A 17,724-nucleotide genomic window follows, 5' to 3' on the forward strand; every position below is an offset into this window, starting at 1 on the left:
CTCCTATGGTCCGGGAGGAGGTCCATACCTCTCCTGGCACTAGCTCTTCCCAGTCTGGCAGCTCGGCTTGCTGGGAAGGCATCCACACCCCTCTCCCTCCCAAGCAGCCTCTTAGACCGTTTTCAAGACGGCCAAATCCATCTGACTATTTGCAAAACCCTGGGTGCGATGGTATTTTCAAGGCTGGCAACAAGCATTTTCCACCCAAATGCTGGAGCACAGCACTGGGCTCTAGCAAGTCAGTTCTCACGTGGAAGCAGGAGATACTACAAAGAATTACATTTATCTGGAGTTTTTTTTTTTTTTTTTTTTTTACAAATAATGGACTTGACTCTGCCAGAATGGAGAAAGACCAAGTACGATGTGTTTGCTTATGGGGCAGGCTGTATGAAAATCTGGCACTTCAAAATCTGGCAAAGTAGTGTTGGCTGCTGGATAATAAAAAGAGCATCTTTAAGGTGAAAGGAGATTTACTGCTGATTGGCTGGCACTCGGGAAGTGGCATTTCTGAATAAGCATCGCATAACCAGCGGAGCGTTTTGTAATCAGTGAAAAGGATGGCAATGCATTTGTCTGATGGACTATTCTGATATAACGAGGTAAGATTAACACGAGAAATAAAAACATGATAACATGATAGCATGCCATGATGCTACACGATTCAATAAAAATGGTTTCTTCTTAGAAGACCAGGCCTGAGTTTTCTCCTTAGCCCTAGAAATTGAACTCTGTGCCCTTCAGCTCTCTTTTGGGGTCAGAGGCAGGACACGGATGGGAACAGAAGGGACCAGGAGCTGAGGACCCTTGGGTCGGGATTGGCTGTGTCCCCACGGGGCCGCGAGCCAGCGTTTCTCACTATGGAGGACAAACGACAGGTGACACTTGTCTTGGGCTGGTGGGCAGAGAGAGACTCAATAGGGTGAGAGTCTCAGGCTTTGTTTCTCAGGCAAGACCTAGAAGAAATCGAAGGCCCTCATCGGCCATTCCACCCCGGTATGCGTGTGACCACATCATGGGAAGATGGAGAAGGTGGACGTCAAGGAGAAGCCGGCAGTCTGCGGGCTCCCTGCCCCCACCCGTTCCCAGCACGTACCCAGTAGAGGACGTCGGTCCAGCCCTCCATGGTGATGCACTGGAACACGGTCAGCATGGCGAAGGCAAAGTTGTCGAAGTTGGTGATGCCGTGCTTGGGCCCATCCCAGCCCGGCTTGCACACCGTGCCGTTCTGGCACTGCCGCCCGTGGCCCGTCTCCAGGGCACAGGGGGAGGGGTCGTCTTCTGCTGGGACATCTCAAATGGCCGGGGGAGAAGAGAAGGAAGCAGGGGGTCGGGGGAGAGGGACGGGCAGAGAAAGAAGAGAGAAGTTAGAGAGAAAAGTGATGGGCGAGGCTGGTGGGACAGCAAACGACCCCAGCGGCAACAATGCAGAACACAGTTACATCAATGCCCCAGACACGAAGCGAACGACACAAGCACTAGGTATTCATTCTGTGTGGTCATCAACTTAGAAGGTCAGCACTTTCAGCTAATTGTTGTAAAACTGTTTTTTAACCTTGGTCATTGATTTCAAAGACAGGAGGGCTGTTGGCTGTCAAATGGGCAATGAAAACATAACTATGATGCAACCACTCTGAGTGTAAAACATCCTGGAACATGGTAGTGAGTCCTCATCTTCTTTTTTTGGTGGTTAAATATCTGTAGAAATTTCTGCTGGAATGCCAGAGTTTAGGGCGAGGGCATTGTTGATCGGAAGGTTCTTTCACGTAATTGGCCAGAGGTTCCGCCCAGTGATATTTTCTGACTCCACATGGGTCCGTGACATATTACACAATGCTTTACCAGGGATGCAAGTCACTTTACAGTGGACGCCTTCTTGATGAAGGAAGGAAAATAAATTCTGATGGCGGGAAAAGTACCTACTGCAGAGCTTTATCCCAGCCCCTGAGCACAAACGCCACTGCGGTATTTTGTGCATGTTGTGTGCAAACTTGTGGACCGCCCTTTTCTCCAGCATTAGGACCTTTCAGAAGAGAAGACCTGTCTTGATCTCAGGACAGAGTGGCGTGGGTGATGGGGAGGACGCTCCCCAGGTATGGAGCACTCTTGGCTTTTTCAAGAAACAGCATAACATCTCCCACGGCCCCAGGCTGTGCTCGGGCCAGGAATAGCTGCTAGGAAATTAGTGAGTTAAGATATTTGTCGTGCAGAGATCATTGGTAAATTGAACTTAGACTTGGCTGAGTTAAGAATTTCCATTTTGGTAAAATACTGAGAGTCTTGGTCCCAGCTGCGGGAGGTAACAATGTGGAATTCACTGAAGTTTGTGAAATTAAGGACATCGTCTTATGCTTGTAGGAAGAAACAGTAGTAAACAGAATGGACCTTAGTTCTAACAAACAGATGACTGCCTCCGACTTCAGTGAAGATGTGCCCCCAGAGAAAGAATTTGTTTGTCATCCCTCGTTTGGGGATTCCAGGCCACCAGGGTCCTCTCTGGTTTTAAACGTACCCAAGTAAACACAGGGCGAGGACCTCTGTACGGAGACTGGGTTGCTGGGCTGTTTCTCGGTTTGTGGCTTCAAATCTCAGCTGCTCAGGAGGAAGATAGCAGAGGAATATTAATCCTTAACTAAGGGGTGACTCCTAGGGAGGTGGACTGAGCTGAGTGGTTGGAGACACATGCTGACTTGTGTCCTCTTGGCTTTTCCCTTTCTCTCTCTTTTCTTTTTTTTTAAAAATAAATTTATTTTATTTATTTATTTTTGGCTGCATTGGGTCGTCGTTGCTGTGCGCGGGCTTTCTCTAGTTCCGGCGAGCGGGGGCTACTCTTCGTTGCGGTGCACGGGCTTCTCATTGCGGTGGCTTCTCTTGTTGTGGAGCACAGGCTCTAGGAGCGTGGGCTCAGTAGTTGTGGCCCACTGGCTCAGTAGTTGTGGCTTGTGGGCTCTAGAGCGCAGGCTCAGTAGTTGTGGTCCACGGGCTTCGTTGCTCCGCCGCATGTGGGATCTTCCTGGACCAGGGCTTGAACCCGTGTCCCCTACACTGGCAGGTGGATTCCTAACCACTGCGCCACCAGGGAAGTCCCTCTCTCTCTTTTCAACAGCTTCACTGAAATATAATTTACATGCCGTACAATTCATCAGTGAACACGGACAGCTCAGTTATTTTTAGTAAATTTATAGAGTTCTCCAGCCATTGCCACAATGCATTCGGAAACTCTTCCGTCGCCCCAGATTCCTGAGGCCCTTCTCCCATCCAGCCCTGGCAGCCACACCTGCTGTCTGTCTACAGATCTGCCTGCCTAGGAATCTCATATCGACAGAATCACACACGAGGTGGCTTTTTTCACGTAGCATCGTGTTTCGAGATCTGTTCCTTTGCACGGCCGTACATATTACTGTGCGTTTATCTGCTCGCCCGTTGATGGACAGCTGGCCTGCTTCCAGGCGGGGGCCACTGTGAGCAGCTCAGCTCCTGGGTTGTTCCTGGCCTGGTGATTTAGGTTGTGTGCCTGTGTGATGACCAAGGTGCTCCTTGGTCCCTGAACTGTACAGGGGACAACAGCGTCCCCATCATTTCCTACTCTGGGGTCTAACCCCCAGGAAACCTCCATTCGCGTAATGGAACTCCAGTCGTAGTTTTTTGTGACTTTTGACATTCTGAAATCTTTGGAGGTTTGGATGTGAGATTAAGTGATGGGAGGCTATAAAAGGATGGAACCTGAAAAGTGAATCTCAGACCTAAGGAATATATAAGAAAGTGGATAACAAGCACCTAAAAACTGAGAGTAGGTGGACTGAAGGCCAAGAACCAAACAGATCATACACTCTGTTGGGTCTCACTTGCCTAGTGACCCGCTTTCTAGAATGATGTGTTCAGTCACTGTCACAAAAGTGCTGGGATCGGGCTTCCCTGGTGGTGCAGTGGTTGAGAGTCTGCCTGCCGATGCAGGGGACACGGGTTCGTGTCCCAGTCTCGGAAGATCCCACATGCCGCGGAGCAGCTGGGCCCGTGAGCCATGGCCGCTGAGCCTGCGCATCCGGAGCCTGTGCTCCGCAATGGGAGAGGCCACAACAGTGAGAAGCCTGCGTACTGCAAAAAAAAAAAAAAAAAAAAAAAAAAAAAAAAAAAAAAAAGTGCTGGGATGATGGAAGATGAGACAAAAGAGAAGGTGAACAAAATAGAGGGAAACTTGTGTTTCTTTTTCTCCGGTCTTGCTTTCTAGTGCAATAAAGGTGCTGTTAATCTTTGCACTATGACTGCTAACCTGATAGTTTCCCCTGCATCTCAATTCTTGAAAACAGGCAGAAATGAGGAAAAGGTGAAGGCTGCCAAAGGGAGTTCTAAGTGTCCTCAAGGAAGGAAAACATATTTGGGGGCTTTACAAATGTATGTTGAAAAGAAAACGGCGTCCAGGGGACATGATCTCCTTAATAAAAGAGAGAGGATGAGATTCAGAAAGATGGTCTACAGGATCCAGTGCCACTCTGCTATTTTAAGTCTGTCTTAAACAACAATAAAAAAAAAGATTTGAGAACAATTAAGCAGCCATAATTATCTGGTAAAAATAGGTAACTATAAAAAGCACTAAAGGGAACACCTGAAAAATGTGAGCACACGCAAATCAGTGGGTCCCGGCGACATGCACTTGAGGGGGAGGGGAAATGAGCTTGAACGTGAAGATGTGTTGGATTCTCAGCAGGGCCATGAATTCCCAGAGAGGAAAATGGGAACACTAAGTTGGAGAAAGAGCCAAAGCCATACGGGCTCCCCGTTTTAAAACAGAAATGAAGAGAGGTGGGGTCATTCTGGAAAGTCCAAATTAAGTTTGTGGTAAAAGAATGGAGACACAGATGAGGAGAGATTTTGGAAGTGCAGCTAATACCCAACAAGGGCACGAAATCCGGGAGAGCGCCGGCGAGGGCTTCCCAGAAGAAATCACCAGAGACAAAACCAATGACTTTTTGAGGCCCCAACTTTAAGGAGTGGATAGACTGAAAGTGATTTCATGTCTGGGTTTCAGCCAACCACTTCTCTGCCAGTCTCAGGGGTAATTATTGTGCCTGGGAGAGCTATTCAGAGTGACCTGGCTCGGACTGCGACCAAACAGATGGGGCGACCAGAAACAAAAAGAATGGACATATGGTGATGTATCTGTTGAGGAACAAGGAAGGTGCCTTGCAGATGCCTCCGGGATTGGGGGAGATCTCCTCTCCTGAGACCACATCTGCAGGGGCTGGAAGGGGCAGCCTGGAGGCAGAACAGTGGTACACCGGCAGCTGCAGTGCTTTCTGGTATGTATCTGATAGGAAGCATGGCTCCAAATCCAAGGTACCCTGAAATCTACAAATTCACAGAATAATCCCAAAGTGTAAAAATAATCTGATGTCAATTCCATAGAAAAACCAAGAGGAGGACTCACAAGCGCTTTTGCATAATCTAAGTTTGCAGAAAAATATAGGAATTCACTCCAAAGTCTAAAATTAAAAAAAGACCCATTCCAAAGGTGATGCAAACGTCTCCAAAACACATGGGGATTGTTTTCAATGATCGCAGGCTGCGGGTCCTCTACTGTCCGGCTGTGCTGAATGCGTCCAGATTCCCGTACACATCCCTCTTTGTCAGCGTTGATCAGTGTGTAGACGGAAGGGGCCCCCATGACACGAGAGGGTCCCTGGACGGCCATCAGGCGTGGTTCGGGTGCAGGCAGTGAGTGAGCGCCCGAGTGCAGGGTGCTGGGCAGAACGGCCTCTGCAGCGTGTCCGGGGCATCCTTCCCGCGGGAGGCCGGCTCCACACACAGAGAGGTCCCTTCCTGGCGGGGCTGACGGGGCTCCTCTCTCGGGAGCGCGTCCCCGGGGTCTGTCCTCGGGCACCCTGGCTCCCCGGGCTGATGGTGTTTCCAGGGATGGGGACCACTTCTCTTCCGAACCTGGTGGGGTGGGGTCGGGGGGAGGTAAACCCATCACATCAATCATCCGGGCTTTTTCTGGGAGGAAGCAGGAGGTGTCTCAGTTGCATTTCCTGGTCTGCTTACCCTCAGGGATGGACAGTAGTGTGTTCCGAGATTGGCCATCCACTCGGCCAGGCCAGTTCTGCTCTGTTTCTTGAGATCACAGAGGCCGCGGAAGGTCTCGGCAGCCTTTCCTCCGGCCACCCTCGTCTGGCACAGAGAAGCCCATCACCCTGTCCATCGCGCCCACCGTTTTCTGGCTGTTTGAGGCCACTGAAGGCAGGACCACAAAGTCAGAGACTTCCAGGCGGTGCGGGCACACCCTGTAGGATCCTGCCGACCGCGGAAAAGCTACTTTGACTGCTTCCCCGTCGGATGGCAGAGACCAGGGGCGGTGTGGGAGCAGCTCTCCTGCTTAGCGAGGACAGACGCGTGGAGGCGCAGCCACTCAGCACAGAGTCTCACCGCATCTCCCCACCACACCTCTGTGTGCAGGTGAGAGCCACTGCACTGCCCATCACCCGGCTGATGGGGCCTTTCGGTCCCGGCATCCCCGCACCGGCCTGAGGAGTCTGGGTCAAACGGGTCGTTGGCCATTTCAGTACAACAGCATAAATTTTAGACATTCTGTGGTGGCTCTGAAGCAGGTCTTAGAATGAGCTCTAAGGAAGCCACACAATTAACATATATTTATTGTTTCAGGGCAGCTACAGACTGAGCCCAACAAAAGGAAGGATCTAAATTAAAGGGGAGAATATTATTCATTGCATTATTGGGTATTTCTTTAAGCAAGGCTGGAAACCTCAGAATTTTAACTCAAGTCAAGATCTAATTCCTTCAATTTTAAGACAGTTTCATTTTTTAACATGACAGTTTATTTTATATAATAGGACCCAAGAAATTCTCCCTACAGTGAAAAAGTGGTCTCCTCTTAGACTTGTCATCAAAGAAGTAAAAACGATTGCGTGAGTCTGTGACTATAGGTTTATAGTTTTGGGTTTCTGTTTCGACTGTGGCCACGTGCAAACACCCAGCCAGTCCGTCCAGATCACTCAGATCAGGGGATCCATTTTGGTTTCTGAATATGATTAATCCATTTCACTCCCTCCTGTATGGATGCTCCCCCTACCCCCAGGGCGGGGGGTCACGTTTAATTTACTGCCTGGGCTGAGCAGAACCGTGAAGCAGTGGGCGCAAAGGGGAAAGAAGGTCTCTCAATGCTTCAGACAGATGCTCCCCTCTCTGCCCTAAGGTGCCAGAAACTAAGAAGAAAGATCTTGTTGTTTGAAAAAAAGGCACATAAATCGAACATGGCTAACCCCTTTCGGGGGTATTTTTTTTTCAAACAAGTTCTTGTGTTAAACTACTTTGTTTAAAAGCCATGTTGATCTCTGTTTAAATGTTTTCTTAAAGGTCCAGCTGAGACTTCAGTAGCTGAAGACAGCAGCTTGCCACATGTCGGTCAACTCCAAAGTCCAGTCCTACCGGCGAGAGCTCAGCGAGCAGCAGGGCTCGTTGAATGCGCTGATTTATGGAAGGGACGCAGAGAGAGGGTGTCAGACGGGACGGGCTGGCGGATGCCCGAGGTACAGACACACCTCCTGGAGGAAAAGGAGTTTTCCTGCTGGCCGTCCTCCCCTCCTGGACTGGGGGCCCCGGACGGGAGGCAGAGACACCGAGACGGAGGACCCAGGGCCGTGACGGGAGAGCCACCAGCTGAGGGCGAGGCCTCCCCCCGAGGGCACTTTGGTGACAAGCTACACGGGGGACAAGGGGGCAGAGACATACAGTCCCAGGTTAGCTCCGATTCTTAAAATATTCAATGTTGGCTAGGCGCCTCGTTTAAAGAGTGCTTAGCAGTGCCGGACAAAGCTTGTGTTTAGCTATTTTAACAGAGACTCATTTTAGTAAAAACAAAAATTAGAACCGAGGGGAAAAAAATAAAATCTCTGCCTCTCCTGACCGTGGAAACACGGGCGCCCGGCGGCAGGGCCTCCCCAGCCGGCCGTGGGTGGATGGCGCTCCCCTTACCTGCGATGCCCTCCAGGTTGTAGCAGGTCTTGTGCATCTTCCCCATGAAGAGCTCCAGCCCGATGATGGCGTAGATGATGATGACGAACAGCACAAGCAGGGCGATGTGCAGCAGGGGCACCATGGCCTTGATGATGGAGTTCAGGACCACCTGGAGACCTGCAACGGCAAGGCTGACTCTGTGCACCCGCCGCTCCCCGGAGCTCACGCCGCCTGCTCAGCCTCTCCCGCCGACGGGTCTCGCATCCCGGTTTCAGGTAAGGAAACCGAGGCGCCAGCTTACACGGTCAGAGTGCCACCCCGGGGGAGCTGGATCCGGGTGGGCCTGACCCCAGACCTCCCTGGGAGCCACCTCCAGACGGAAGGACAGGCAGATGCTGTCCTTCTAAGGGCATTTCAGTTGGGGAAGACGGAGACAGTCCTAGAGACGGATGGCGGTGATGCTGGCTTCGTGCCACTGAACTGTGCGCTTAAAAGTGGTTGGGTGGGAGGGAGGGAGGGAGACGCAAGAGGGAAGAGATATGGGAACACATGTATATGTATAACTGATTCACTTTGTTACACAGCAGAAACTAACACACCATTGTAAAGCAATTATACTCCAATAAAGATGTAAAAAAAAAAAGTGGTTAAACGGGACATTTTGGTTTGCATCTATTACCACAATAAATTGTTTTTCAAGTACCCAGATCCCTTCAGGGAAAAAAGAGTGTAAGTAAAAAACATTCTTTCGCAGCGGGTCTTGTCTGCACGCCCCAAGGGTGAACCATAAAGCTGAACCATAAGTATCAGTCCAGAATGTCCCTTGTTTAAACGAGATGTTGCACACGGTCATTGTAAACGGTGGTTACCCTCAAGCCCCCAGGTCTACCCCAGGCCCCAGAAAGGCGCTGTCTCCACGTCCCAGGAGGGAAGTGGGGGAGGGTCGGGCTCCCCTCCCCACAGCGGGGGGCTGCTTTAGACACAGCACAGCAGGACCTCCTCCTCTGATTCACCCCCTGCGGGCCACCTTTTGTGTCTCTCACTCGCCCACCAGCCACGGACACCCTTCCACCTCTCTCGCACTGGGGGCGTCACCCCTGCTCACCCACCGCCCTCAGTGCTGGTGAATGAAGGCTGGGCACCCTGTCCCCAGGCCCCAAGGCGGTCCCCGGGCCTTTGTGACCTGGAGGAGTGGGGTTCACAAGTCCAATTCGGAGAACTCGCCCCAGCCATTAAGCTGAGCCGGGGAGAGGAAACCAAATAAGAGAAATGCTAGGATAATTTCACCTGTGAATTAATGCGAGGGCTGGGCCACCTCCCAGTAGAACAAGATGCTTTCAGATCCAAATGACTCTGTTAATTAGCAGGTTGTACACACATTTGGTGAAGGGTGTGGAGCCACGGAGGAAGCTGACAACCGAGCCGCACAGCGACTTTTGGGGTGTCTGCTGGGGCGAGCGCCCCAAGTGCTGCTCACGGGAGATGGAGGTCCCCGGATCCGGCTGCCCAGACCATGAGGGGAACGCGACCAGGCCTTCAGTGCCACGTGGCAGTGAATGGGGGGGCACGGGATGGGGAGACCTCCTCCTGCCCTACAAGGCCCTGGGCGTGGGTCCACCCTGTGCCCCCGGCCCTCGCTCCCTGGACTCCTGGTCAAAGAGCGTCTCTTTTAGACTCAAACCTGCCATCCTTCGACGCGGGGCCATCGTCGGCGCTGTGCCCTCGGCCTGGAACGCTCTTCCGTAATTCCCTCCAACGTTCCCTCCCGCTCTCAGCCCCAGCATCCCTCCTCCGGGGACCCTTCCCCAAGCTCCCAGAGCAGAGACGTCTCCTTTCTTACACGTCTTCTCAGAATCAGTTCCTTTGCTTTGGAGCGTGAGTCTCCCTTTGGAATTACATGTTCATTAAGTGGCTTTCAAACATTTATACCCGTCTCCCACGTCAGGCTGAGTTTTGTGAACGCGGGGACTGTGGGCTCTTCTGGCTGTTTTATCGCTGAGTCAGCGCTGCAAACAGGCGAGTTTCCCGGGCCTGCGGGCCGGGCTGCGGAGAGGCCCAGAGGACGTCGAAGCGGCCCGGGCTTCGTCCACCGCTGGGGGCCGTCAGCGTTGCCGCCGGACGCTCTGCACCCTGCCACCCCCGGGGTTGGTGGCCTCCCCACGCCCCTGAGCACCAAGACCAGACCTGGGCCCCCAGGTTCCTTCCTCCCACCGTTACCAAGTCCTGCCAGTGTGCTTGTGAAGTGTTTTACACAAGTATAAATACCGTTTACTATGTAAATAATACATGCTCATTACACAGGAGAGATGCTTATTATAGAGAAATTAGAAAACACAGGGAAGCAGGAATGAAAAGAATTCGTCCGCCGTCCCACCGCCCAGAGGGGACCGCTGTTAGCCTCTCGGGGTATATTTTGGACACTTTGGCCCCTGGGGTCGGCTACTCGGTGAGCTGGTCTCCCTCCCGTCTGGTGTTCATGCTGCTGGTGGGATGCTCAAGCAGAGAGAGTCATGTCCTTGACGCAAGTCCTCCTCCGATGCCCTGTCACCCGCCTCCGCATCCAGCCTGACGGCCCCTGACTCCGGCTCACGCCTCACTCTCTAGCCACAGCCGAGCCCCGAGCTTCTTTGGCCACAGGCCTCCCTGCGTCAGCACAGGCTGTTCCCCCAGCGGACGCTGTTCCCTGCCTGACGCACAGCCCCGGCCTCACGTCCTCTCGTCTGTGCCCCGTGGCACACGGCAGGGACTCCGCGTGCAGGCTGCCTTCAGGAAACCGCTCCATTCAAGGATCTTCAGGAGACACCGAGGTGTGTCATCGGGAAAAGACGGACTCGCGGAGTAGGAAGGGCACAGGCACGGAGGGGGCTGTCAACGACCTTCACAGGATTTAACCTGCTGTTCTGGGGAAGAAGAGCTGGCAGAGTTCTGCGTAACTATGGGGATGGAGCCAGGACCAATCAGGAAGATTCAGGTTCAACACAAAAACGGTCCAAGAAACAGACCTAAGGTGGAGCAGGGTGCTCCAAGAGGTGGTGAGCTCCCCATCCTCAGAGGGATGAGAGCAGCAACTGAATAAGCTCTTGGAGGAGGAGCCTTGGTGGGGATTCAGCCAGCAGGTGAAGGATAGCCTCGGGGCACCGAAGACTTATTGGGGGCAGGTGGATGACCCCAATTCCCCTGGCACAACCTGGGGAAGTAGGTACTGTCATTAACCGTATTTACAGAGGAGAAGCGCGAGTTCCAGAGAGGTTAAGTGGCCTGCCCATGGCGTCACAGCTGCTGGCAGGGGTGGGCACAGGGCTTGGTGCCACGTGGCCTGACTCCAGGCCTGGGGCCATACGACAGGGCTAAACGCCTCCCGTGGGCCCTGGCCCGGGGCTCTCGGCCTCCACGATCCACGTCTGTGAAGAGGTGGCACATGATCACGACATCTGCTGGGCAGGCGGGGGGCTCATCCTGCTGCCAGGGGGCGCCCCGCGGCCTCCGAGGCCCTGCCTGCCATCCTCACTGCCGGCCCGGGTCGGCACCCCAGAGCCCCCTCTCCAGCCCCCTGAACGCAACTGGCTCTCAAGGCCTGCGTCTCAACAGCTTCTCCTCGGGCAGCCTCACAGCTGTCCCCGACACAGCGACTTCTCTGCACCCAAGTGCTCTCCTCTGACGGGCCGGTGATGGGGTCCCCGCGGGAGCCCTGGGTCCAGGCCAGCCTGGCAGAGCAGCTGTGGGAAGGTGTCCCGTGGACACGAGATCACCAAGGGCCACACCCACGATGAGTCTGTGTTCCGGGCCCTAAATCAGGACGTGAGACACATTTCACGTCCCAATTATTCGGACTCCACGGTTCCAGCCAAGTGGCAGGAAAGCACTGAGAAATGACCGAGGAGGCCTGATCACAGCTCCACAGGGGAGCGATACTGAGAATCACTGAAGCGGGCTGAGTCTGGGCTTGGCAGGGTGGTGGCGGGTACAAGCTTCTCAGCAATGGGGGCTAAGTCGGCCAGAACAGGAGGACGCTGGGGCCACTGGCCTCGATGCGTGCATTTTCACTTACACACAGTCATCTGCTGAGCTATGTTCCACGGGCCACCTGCTCCCCGGGGTCACAGGCTCCCTCTTGTAAAGGAGGCCAAACATGAATCAAAGAACCTCACAATCGGTACAGAATCTCAAACCACTTGAGTGCTTTTGAGGAAGAGACAGGGTGTCCTGAAGGCCCCCCCGCGGCCGGAGGGTGGAGCAAGGTGTCCTCGGGGCAGTGACACGAGAGCCGGAGGCCGAGTCTGGGGTGACGAGGACCTGGCCGGGCGGGCAGCGGGTGGGTCCGGCAGGGGGGCTTGTGCCTCCCCGCGGAGAAGGCCGTCTGCCCGGCTGAGCAGGGACACCTGGCCCCCCACCGTCTGTCTGCCTCATGTTTCCCTGGGCTTTGTTCTGCCTCTTAGAAGAAATACCTGGAAGATTTGGGAACCCAGTCGACCGCTCCTGTGTGAATTGTGAGGAAGCCGACGTCACTTTCAGAGAAAACGACTCGGGCAGCACAGAGGAAGGCGCTCCCGACGCCGGCCGTCCTCGAGTGTACGGTGGAGGCGGAGTCCCTCCTGCACCGTCCAGAGAGGAGCCGCGGGACCCAGACGAGGAGGGGCCTGGCGTCGAGGAGGATGCCGTGGACCCAGGAAGCCCGGATGGACGGCAAGTCCCTGCAACGTCGCACCCGGAAAAGCTCTTCCAAGACGGGATGACCCCGGGGCCAGACGCAGCAGCGCTTTCCCACGGAGCTGCAGCCCCACCGGCCCCTCTGCTCTCGGGGGGCCCAGCGCCCCTGCTGCCCTGGGAGGCCTCGGCCACTCCTAGACCGTCATGGGGCTGTCGCCGCAGCCGGGTCACATCCCTCTTTGTCAGGTGCAGTCGGTAAAGCCCCGGATACGGAAAGCACTCCCGCTCGCGGGTACACGGACGACAGCTCTCTTTACCAAGCTCTGACTCTGCTTTTTCTCGGACACGGCATCGCTGCAGAGAGCGCGGCAGGGCCGCCCCCGCCCCCACGGGGAGCCCTCGTCTCTCCTTCCAGCAGCAGGAAACGCCCCCCGCAGGGTCCTGCCACCACGTGCCCAGTGGGGCGGCTCAATGGCAACCCTCCCCCTTGATGGCGGCCGTCGTCACCCCGTGGACGGACCGAGCTTGCGGCCTCAGAGGTGCTCACGGCCACCCGCTGGCCGACCCACGCCTCTGCCACTGACATCACTGTCCTCGACAGGCTCAACGCCACCGATTTCTCCCTTCTTTGCAAACCTCTCTCGTCCTTGTCTCTGTGATGCTGTACAATGTCAGCTCTTCCCACTGCACAGCTGGTCTTCTGTCTCCCGTCTTCCCTCCCTCCCTCTGGACTTTTACTCCGGAGAATATTACAAAGACGAAAAGGATGCAGTCCCTGCCCAGGAGGGGCATCAGCTACAGGGGAGGCAAACGTGGAGACAGCTAATCGCACAGCTGGTGACAGTGGGCCTAAGAATGAAGCCCAAAGAGACGTGGATGCACAGAGGAGGGAGAGGCGGCCTTGACCTGGGAGAACAGCAGACGGTTCCCCGAGGAGGGGGCGTGTGAGCCCTCAGGCGTGAAGCTTCTCTCTGCCCCTTCCTGGTTTGTCTTCTATCCTCTGTGTCTGTCTCTCTAAACTCTTTCTCTCTAAATTCTCTCTCTCAGGAAATCCATTCACTCCACTCTCTCCTAAAGGCTCAAGTCACCACCATTAGGTGAGTGTGAATTCGCAACTACACACCCTCTTGCTCTCTCTTTTGAATTCAAGCCTTGTTCCTCCACAGGCTTACTGGATCTTCCACCGGCTTGTCCAACCAGCTCGTCACACTCCAGAAACACAGCCCTGAGCTCACAGCCTCCCCCTAAGACCGCTCTCCACAAGGCCCCACACTTGGCAGTCGCCTGGCTTACTTCCTCAGCAAGCGCAGACAGTGCTTCATCCACGGCGCCCGTCGCATCTGCCCTCCCAGCGCAGCCACGGCTGTCCTCACTGTCTCCCGCCTGGACTGGTGACCGGGCTTCCTGGTTCCAGTTCCCACCCACCCCAACGCATTCTGCAGCCCTGGCCCGTTGCTCACCCTAAGATGGCCCTGCTCGGAAACCTGCAGTGGTTCCATCATCAAAGGCAGACTTCAAACCCCCTTCTGCGCGAGCTGAACACAGTAGGTGCTCAAAACTTGTTTGCAAAAAGAATGAAAACAGGTTACAAGCAGCAGGACGGGGGTTCCAGCAGGAAACAGGTAGTTCCCAGGAGCCGGAAGCAGAGCAGTGTGCCGGGGGCGGGGCTTGAGGGGAGCAGCTGGATGGCCTGCAGGGAGGGTCTGGGACGTGAAAACCGTGTCATTGGCTGAACCCGACTGGAAGGCAGAGGGCAGGCAGCCTTTGATGTCGCCTAGTGGTTAGCCCCACAGGCCAGAGAGCAGCAGAGTGGAGAAGGTGGAGAAGGGCTATGACAGCAAATGGACAATGCGGGGCAGACAGGACGGTGAGCACAGAGTGGTCGGCTTTCTATGTGCACCATCATCGCTCTAGTAAACCAGGAGCTTCTGAGTTCTGTGAGCCAAGTCCTCTCTTAGGGAGGGTGATCAGATAAACGTCCTCTGGCTCTAACTCACTAGCCACCTCTGGGACCTCCTCTTCCACGGTCATGCCTGACTGGAGTCAAGAAATGCATGTTGTATCGGTATGTGTGGTTGTGACTCTCATCATCATCACAGTCATCATCATCAAAAACAACAACATCATCACCATTAGCATCATCACCGTCATCATCTTCATCATCACCACCATCATCATTACCATCACCATCCTCCTCCTCATCATCATCATTAACATCATCATCATCACCATTAGCATCACCACCATCACCACCACCATCATCATCACCAGCATCACTAACATCATCATCTTTAATATCATCATCACTCCTATCACCACCATCATCACCATCATCACCACCACCATCATCACCATCATCAACACCACCATCATCACCAGCATCACTAACATCATCATCTTTAATATCATCATCACCACCATCACCATCATCATCACCATCACCATCATCAACATCCTCATCATCACCATCAACATCAGGTTGAGATGACCAGTTCGTACTGGCTAGATATTGGAGGCATGATGAATCTCACAGATCACGTTTTGTAGCTTCATTTGGCTAATGAAGCAATGGACACCTTTAATGGCCTCACAGTATTAATGGCTTTCAAGAGAAAATAGGTTTAGAGCTAGGAAGGCAGTAGTTTTCTCTTGGGTTAAGGAGTAAGCTCGTCGCATGGAGGTTCAAGGGTGCCTGATGGAGGGAGAAGGGCTCTGGCCTGGACGGCTCCTACAGTCTCCAGCTTCATTATTTTTTTGCCTGTTCTTATTAAGATGTCCTTATTCATTAGAGCTTTTCATGTATTTTTAATTTAACCTTTCCATCTTAATAAATGTCTGCATCCCACAAATGCTTTGGTGAGCACTAGCGGAGGGTTTTGGCCTGGGAAGGGAATGGTGGATACTGTGCTGCCTAATAAATTACCGACTAGAAGAGTAATTAAAATACCAGCCTTCGTGTTGAATGAATTGTTTGTATTGAGTTGGAAAGAACTCAAAGGAAAAATATTAAAGAATTTGGATCCGAAGTGAACAAGAGTGTTGGCAAGCCCAGCTCCCATTTCCTGAGGACCCGGCAGGAGCTGGGCGCCACGCGGAGGGCTCTACACATCATTTCATTGGATCCTCCAGCAATCTTGATAAAGATAAACGGGCCGAGGCTTGGGTAAGTCCGATGACTTGTCCAGGAGCTGGAGTTAGAAACCAAGCCAGCTGACCCCTAAGCCCTCCACCCTCAGCCACCGTCCCAGCAGAAACGGCAAATGCGCCGCAGACTCTGTGACCCTGCACCAGGCAGATGCCGGTACTGATCACGGCCTCTTCCCTCTGGCCCCGGATGGGGCCTCCCAGTCCTCCTCAAAAGTAAGTCTCTCACGGCAACTCTGATCCATGGGAAGTGACTGGATCATGATCTGCCACCCTGTATATGCTGCCTACCTGCTGGTGACAAACTGTCTCTTTCTGCTACAGGAAAACTAGGATGCAGGCTTCTTTTGGCACCTGCCAATGATGTAGATGCCTGGGCCTGCACTTTTTCTTCTGTCTTAGACATTCTGGGGAAAACAATTGTGAAATATACATCCAGAAAAGTGTAAAAAATAAAGATGTTACGGTGTATGATTTATCACAAAACAAAGCCATGTATCTATCACTCAGATCAAGAAATAGAACATCACCCGCTCTATGAAGCCCCACTCATGCCCCTCCAGGTACCAGCCCCTCCTACAGCAAGTTAACCACTGTATTATACTTCAATAAAAGGTAAAATGTAATTCACCACATCAGTAATCAAAATCCAGAGTCTATCAATAGATGTAGAAAAAACCCACTTCATAAGTTCAGCCTTTATTCCCCAATCTTTTACATTCTTTTCTGTATTTTCCATTCTTTTGATTCTCTGTGCTTTATTCTCCATATTCCCCCTGACCTTGCCACAGCTCAATAATTCGGTTTTCAGCTGTGCAAAACCTTTCAATCAATTCACTGCATTTTTTTTTTCTTTTCAGCCGTGCGACTTGTGGAATCTCAGTTCCCAGCCAGGGACTGAACCTGGGCCACGGAAATGAGAGTCTGGAAACCTATCCACTGGGCTGCCAGGGAATTCCCAATTCACACTGCATTTTCATATTTGTATTGTATTCTTCATTTCTAAAATTTACATTTGGTTCTTTTCCACATCTTCTGGTTCTCTGGAGAAGTATCAACCTTGTCTTTGATCTCTTTGAATATAGTAAATATGGTTATTTTCAAGTCTATGTCTGATAATTCCAATATCTAGATTCCCTGTGGGTCTATTTCTATTGTCTATAGTTTCTGCTCCTTTTCATCATGTTATCTTGTCTCTTTGTGTACCTAGTTATTTTGTATTGTGGGTTAGGCCCTATTTTTGCAAAATTGTCTTTCAAAATAATTGGAGAACTTGATGATGTTACCTTTCTCCAGAGAGGATTCATATTTGTTTTTGTTAGGCATCTTTTCTAAGTTTTAGAAAAGAGAAGATTTAGAATATTTTGCCCAGCGATTTCTAATTGTCCTCAGCAGGACAGTTAATCCAAATTACCTCACCTGATATTTTCAGAAAGCAAAAGGGACCTGTGCTTCCTAAGGAAGAAACTCCCTAGGGAAGTCCCCTCATTACATGTGTTCCTACTGTCCCACCCCAGAACGAGGTCACTGGGTCTTTGAAACTATGGACATCTCTTAAAGTGTTGGGAAATCTCTGCCAGTCAAATTCTCTTAGTGTCAGACCCTGGACGGGACTTCTTGGAGTGAAGTTCCTGGGGACTCACTGTGTGCAGAGTGATGTGCCTGATAATAGGATTAAACAGGAGGGAGTCATGGTTTGGTTATGGCTGCTGCTGAGTCTCACACCTCTCAGAAAGGTGTAGACGGTGCGGCTTTTAGGAAAATTGGAAAGTGTCTCCAAGATTTTGGTGGCAAGTGAGATATACTCGCTCTGAGTTATCAGGTTTTGGATGAGTCCCTAAGACAGCCCTGATGATAGCTCTTTAACTCCTTTCCAGACAAATACCATTATACCAGGCAACTCACAGCTTCCTCTTCCTGGCTGTCCTTGAGGTGGAGTTTAACAAAGAACCAAGTTTGTTCATTGCT

General features: G+C 52.5%; 1 protein-coding gene across 14 annotated transcripts in view; it reads right to left on the minus strand.

Moving 5' to 3' along the window:
• The window catches only part of CACNA1C (calcium voltage-gated channel subunit alpha1 C), a 474,146-nt gene that overhangs the window by 147,467 nt on the left and 308,955 nt on the right, over window positions 1-17,724 (minus strand). For 13 of the 14 annotated variants that reach the window (XM_060113743.1, XM_060113742.1, XM_060113741.1 and 10 more), the window contains exons 6-7: window positions 7,984-8,142; window positions 1,094-1,290 (exon numbers count right to left, since the gene is read on the minus strand). In XM_060113743.1, the coding sequence (XP_059969726.1) occupies window positions 1,094-1,290; window positions 7,984-8,142 (356 nt within the window). The remainder of the gene's footprint in view (window positions 1-1,093; window positions 1,291-7,983; window positions 8,143-17,724) is intronic. The other variant, XM_060113735.1, reaches the window with a different exon arrangement.

The sequence above is a fragment of the Mesoplodon densirostris genome, chromosome 11, assembly GCF_025265405.1.
Source record: "Mesoplodon densirostris isolate mMesDen1 chromosome 11, mMesDen1 primary haplotype, whole genome shotgun sequence".
Classification (NCBI taxonomy): Eukaryota; Metazoa; Chordata; class Mammalia; order Artiodactyla; family Ziphiidae; genus Mesoplodon; species Mesoplodon densirostris.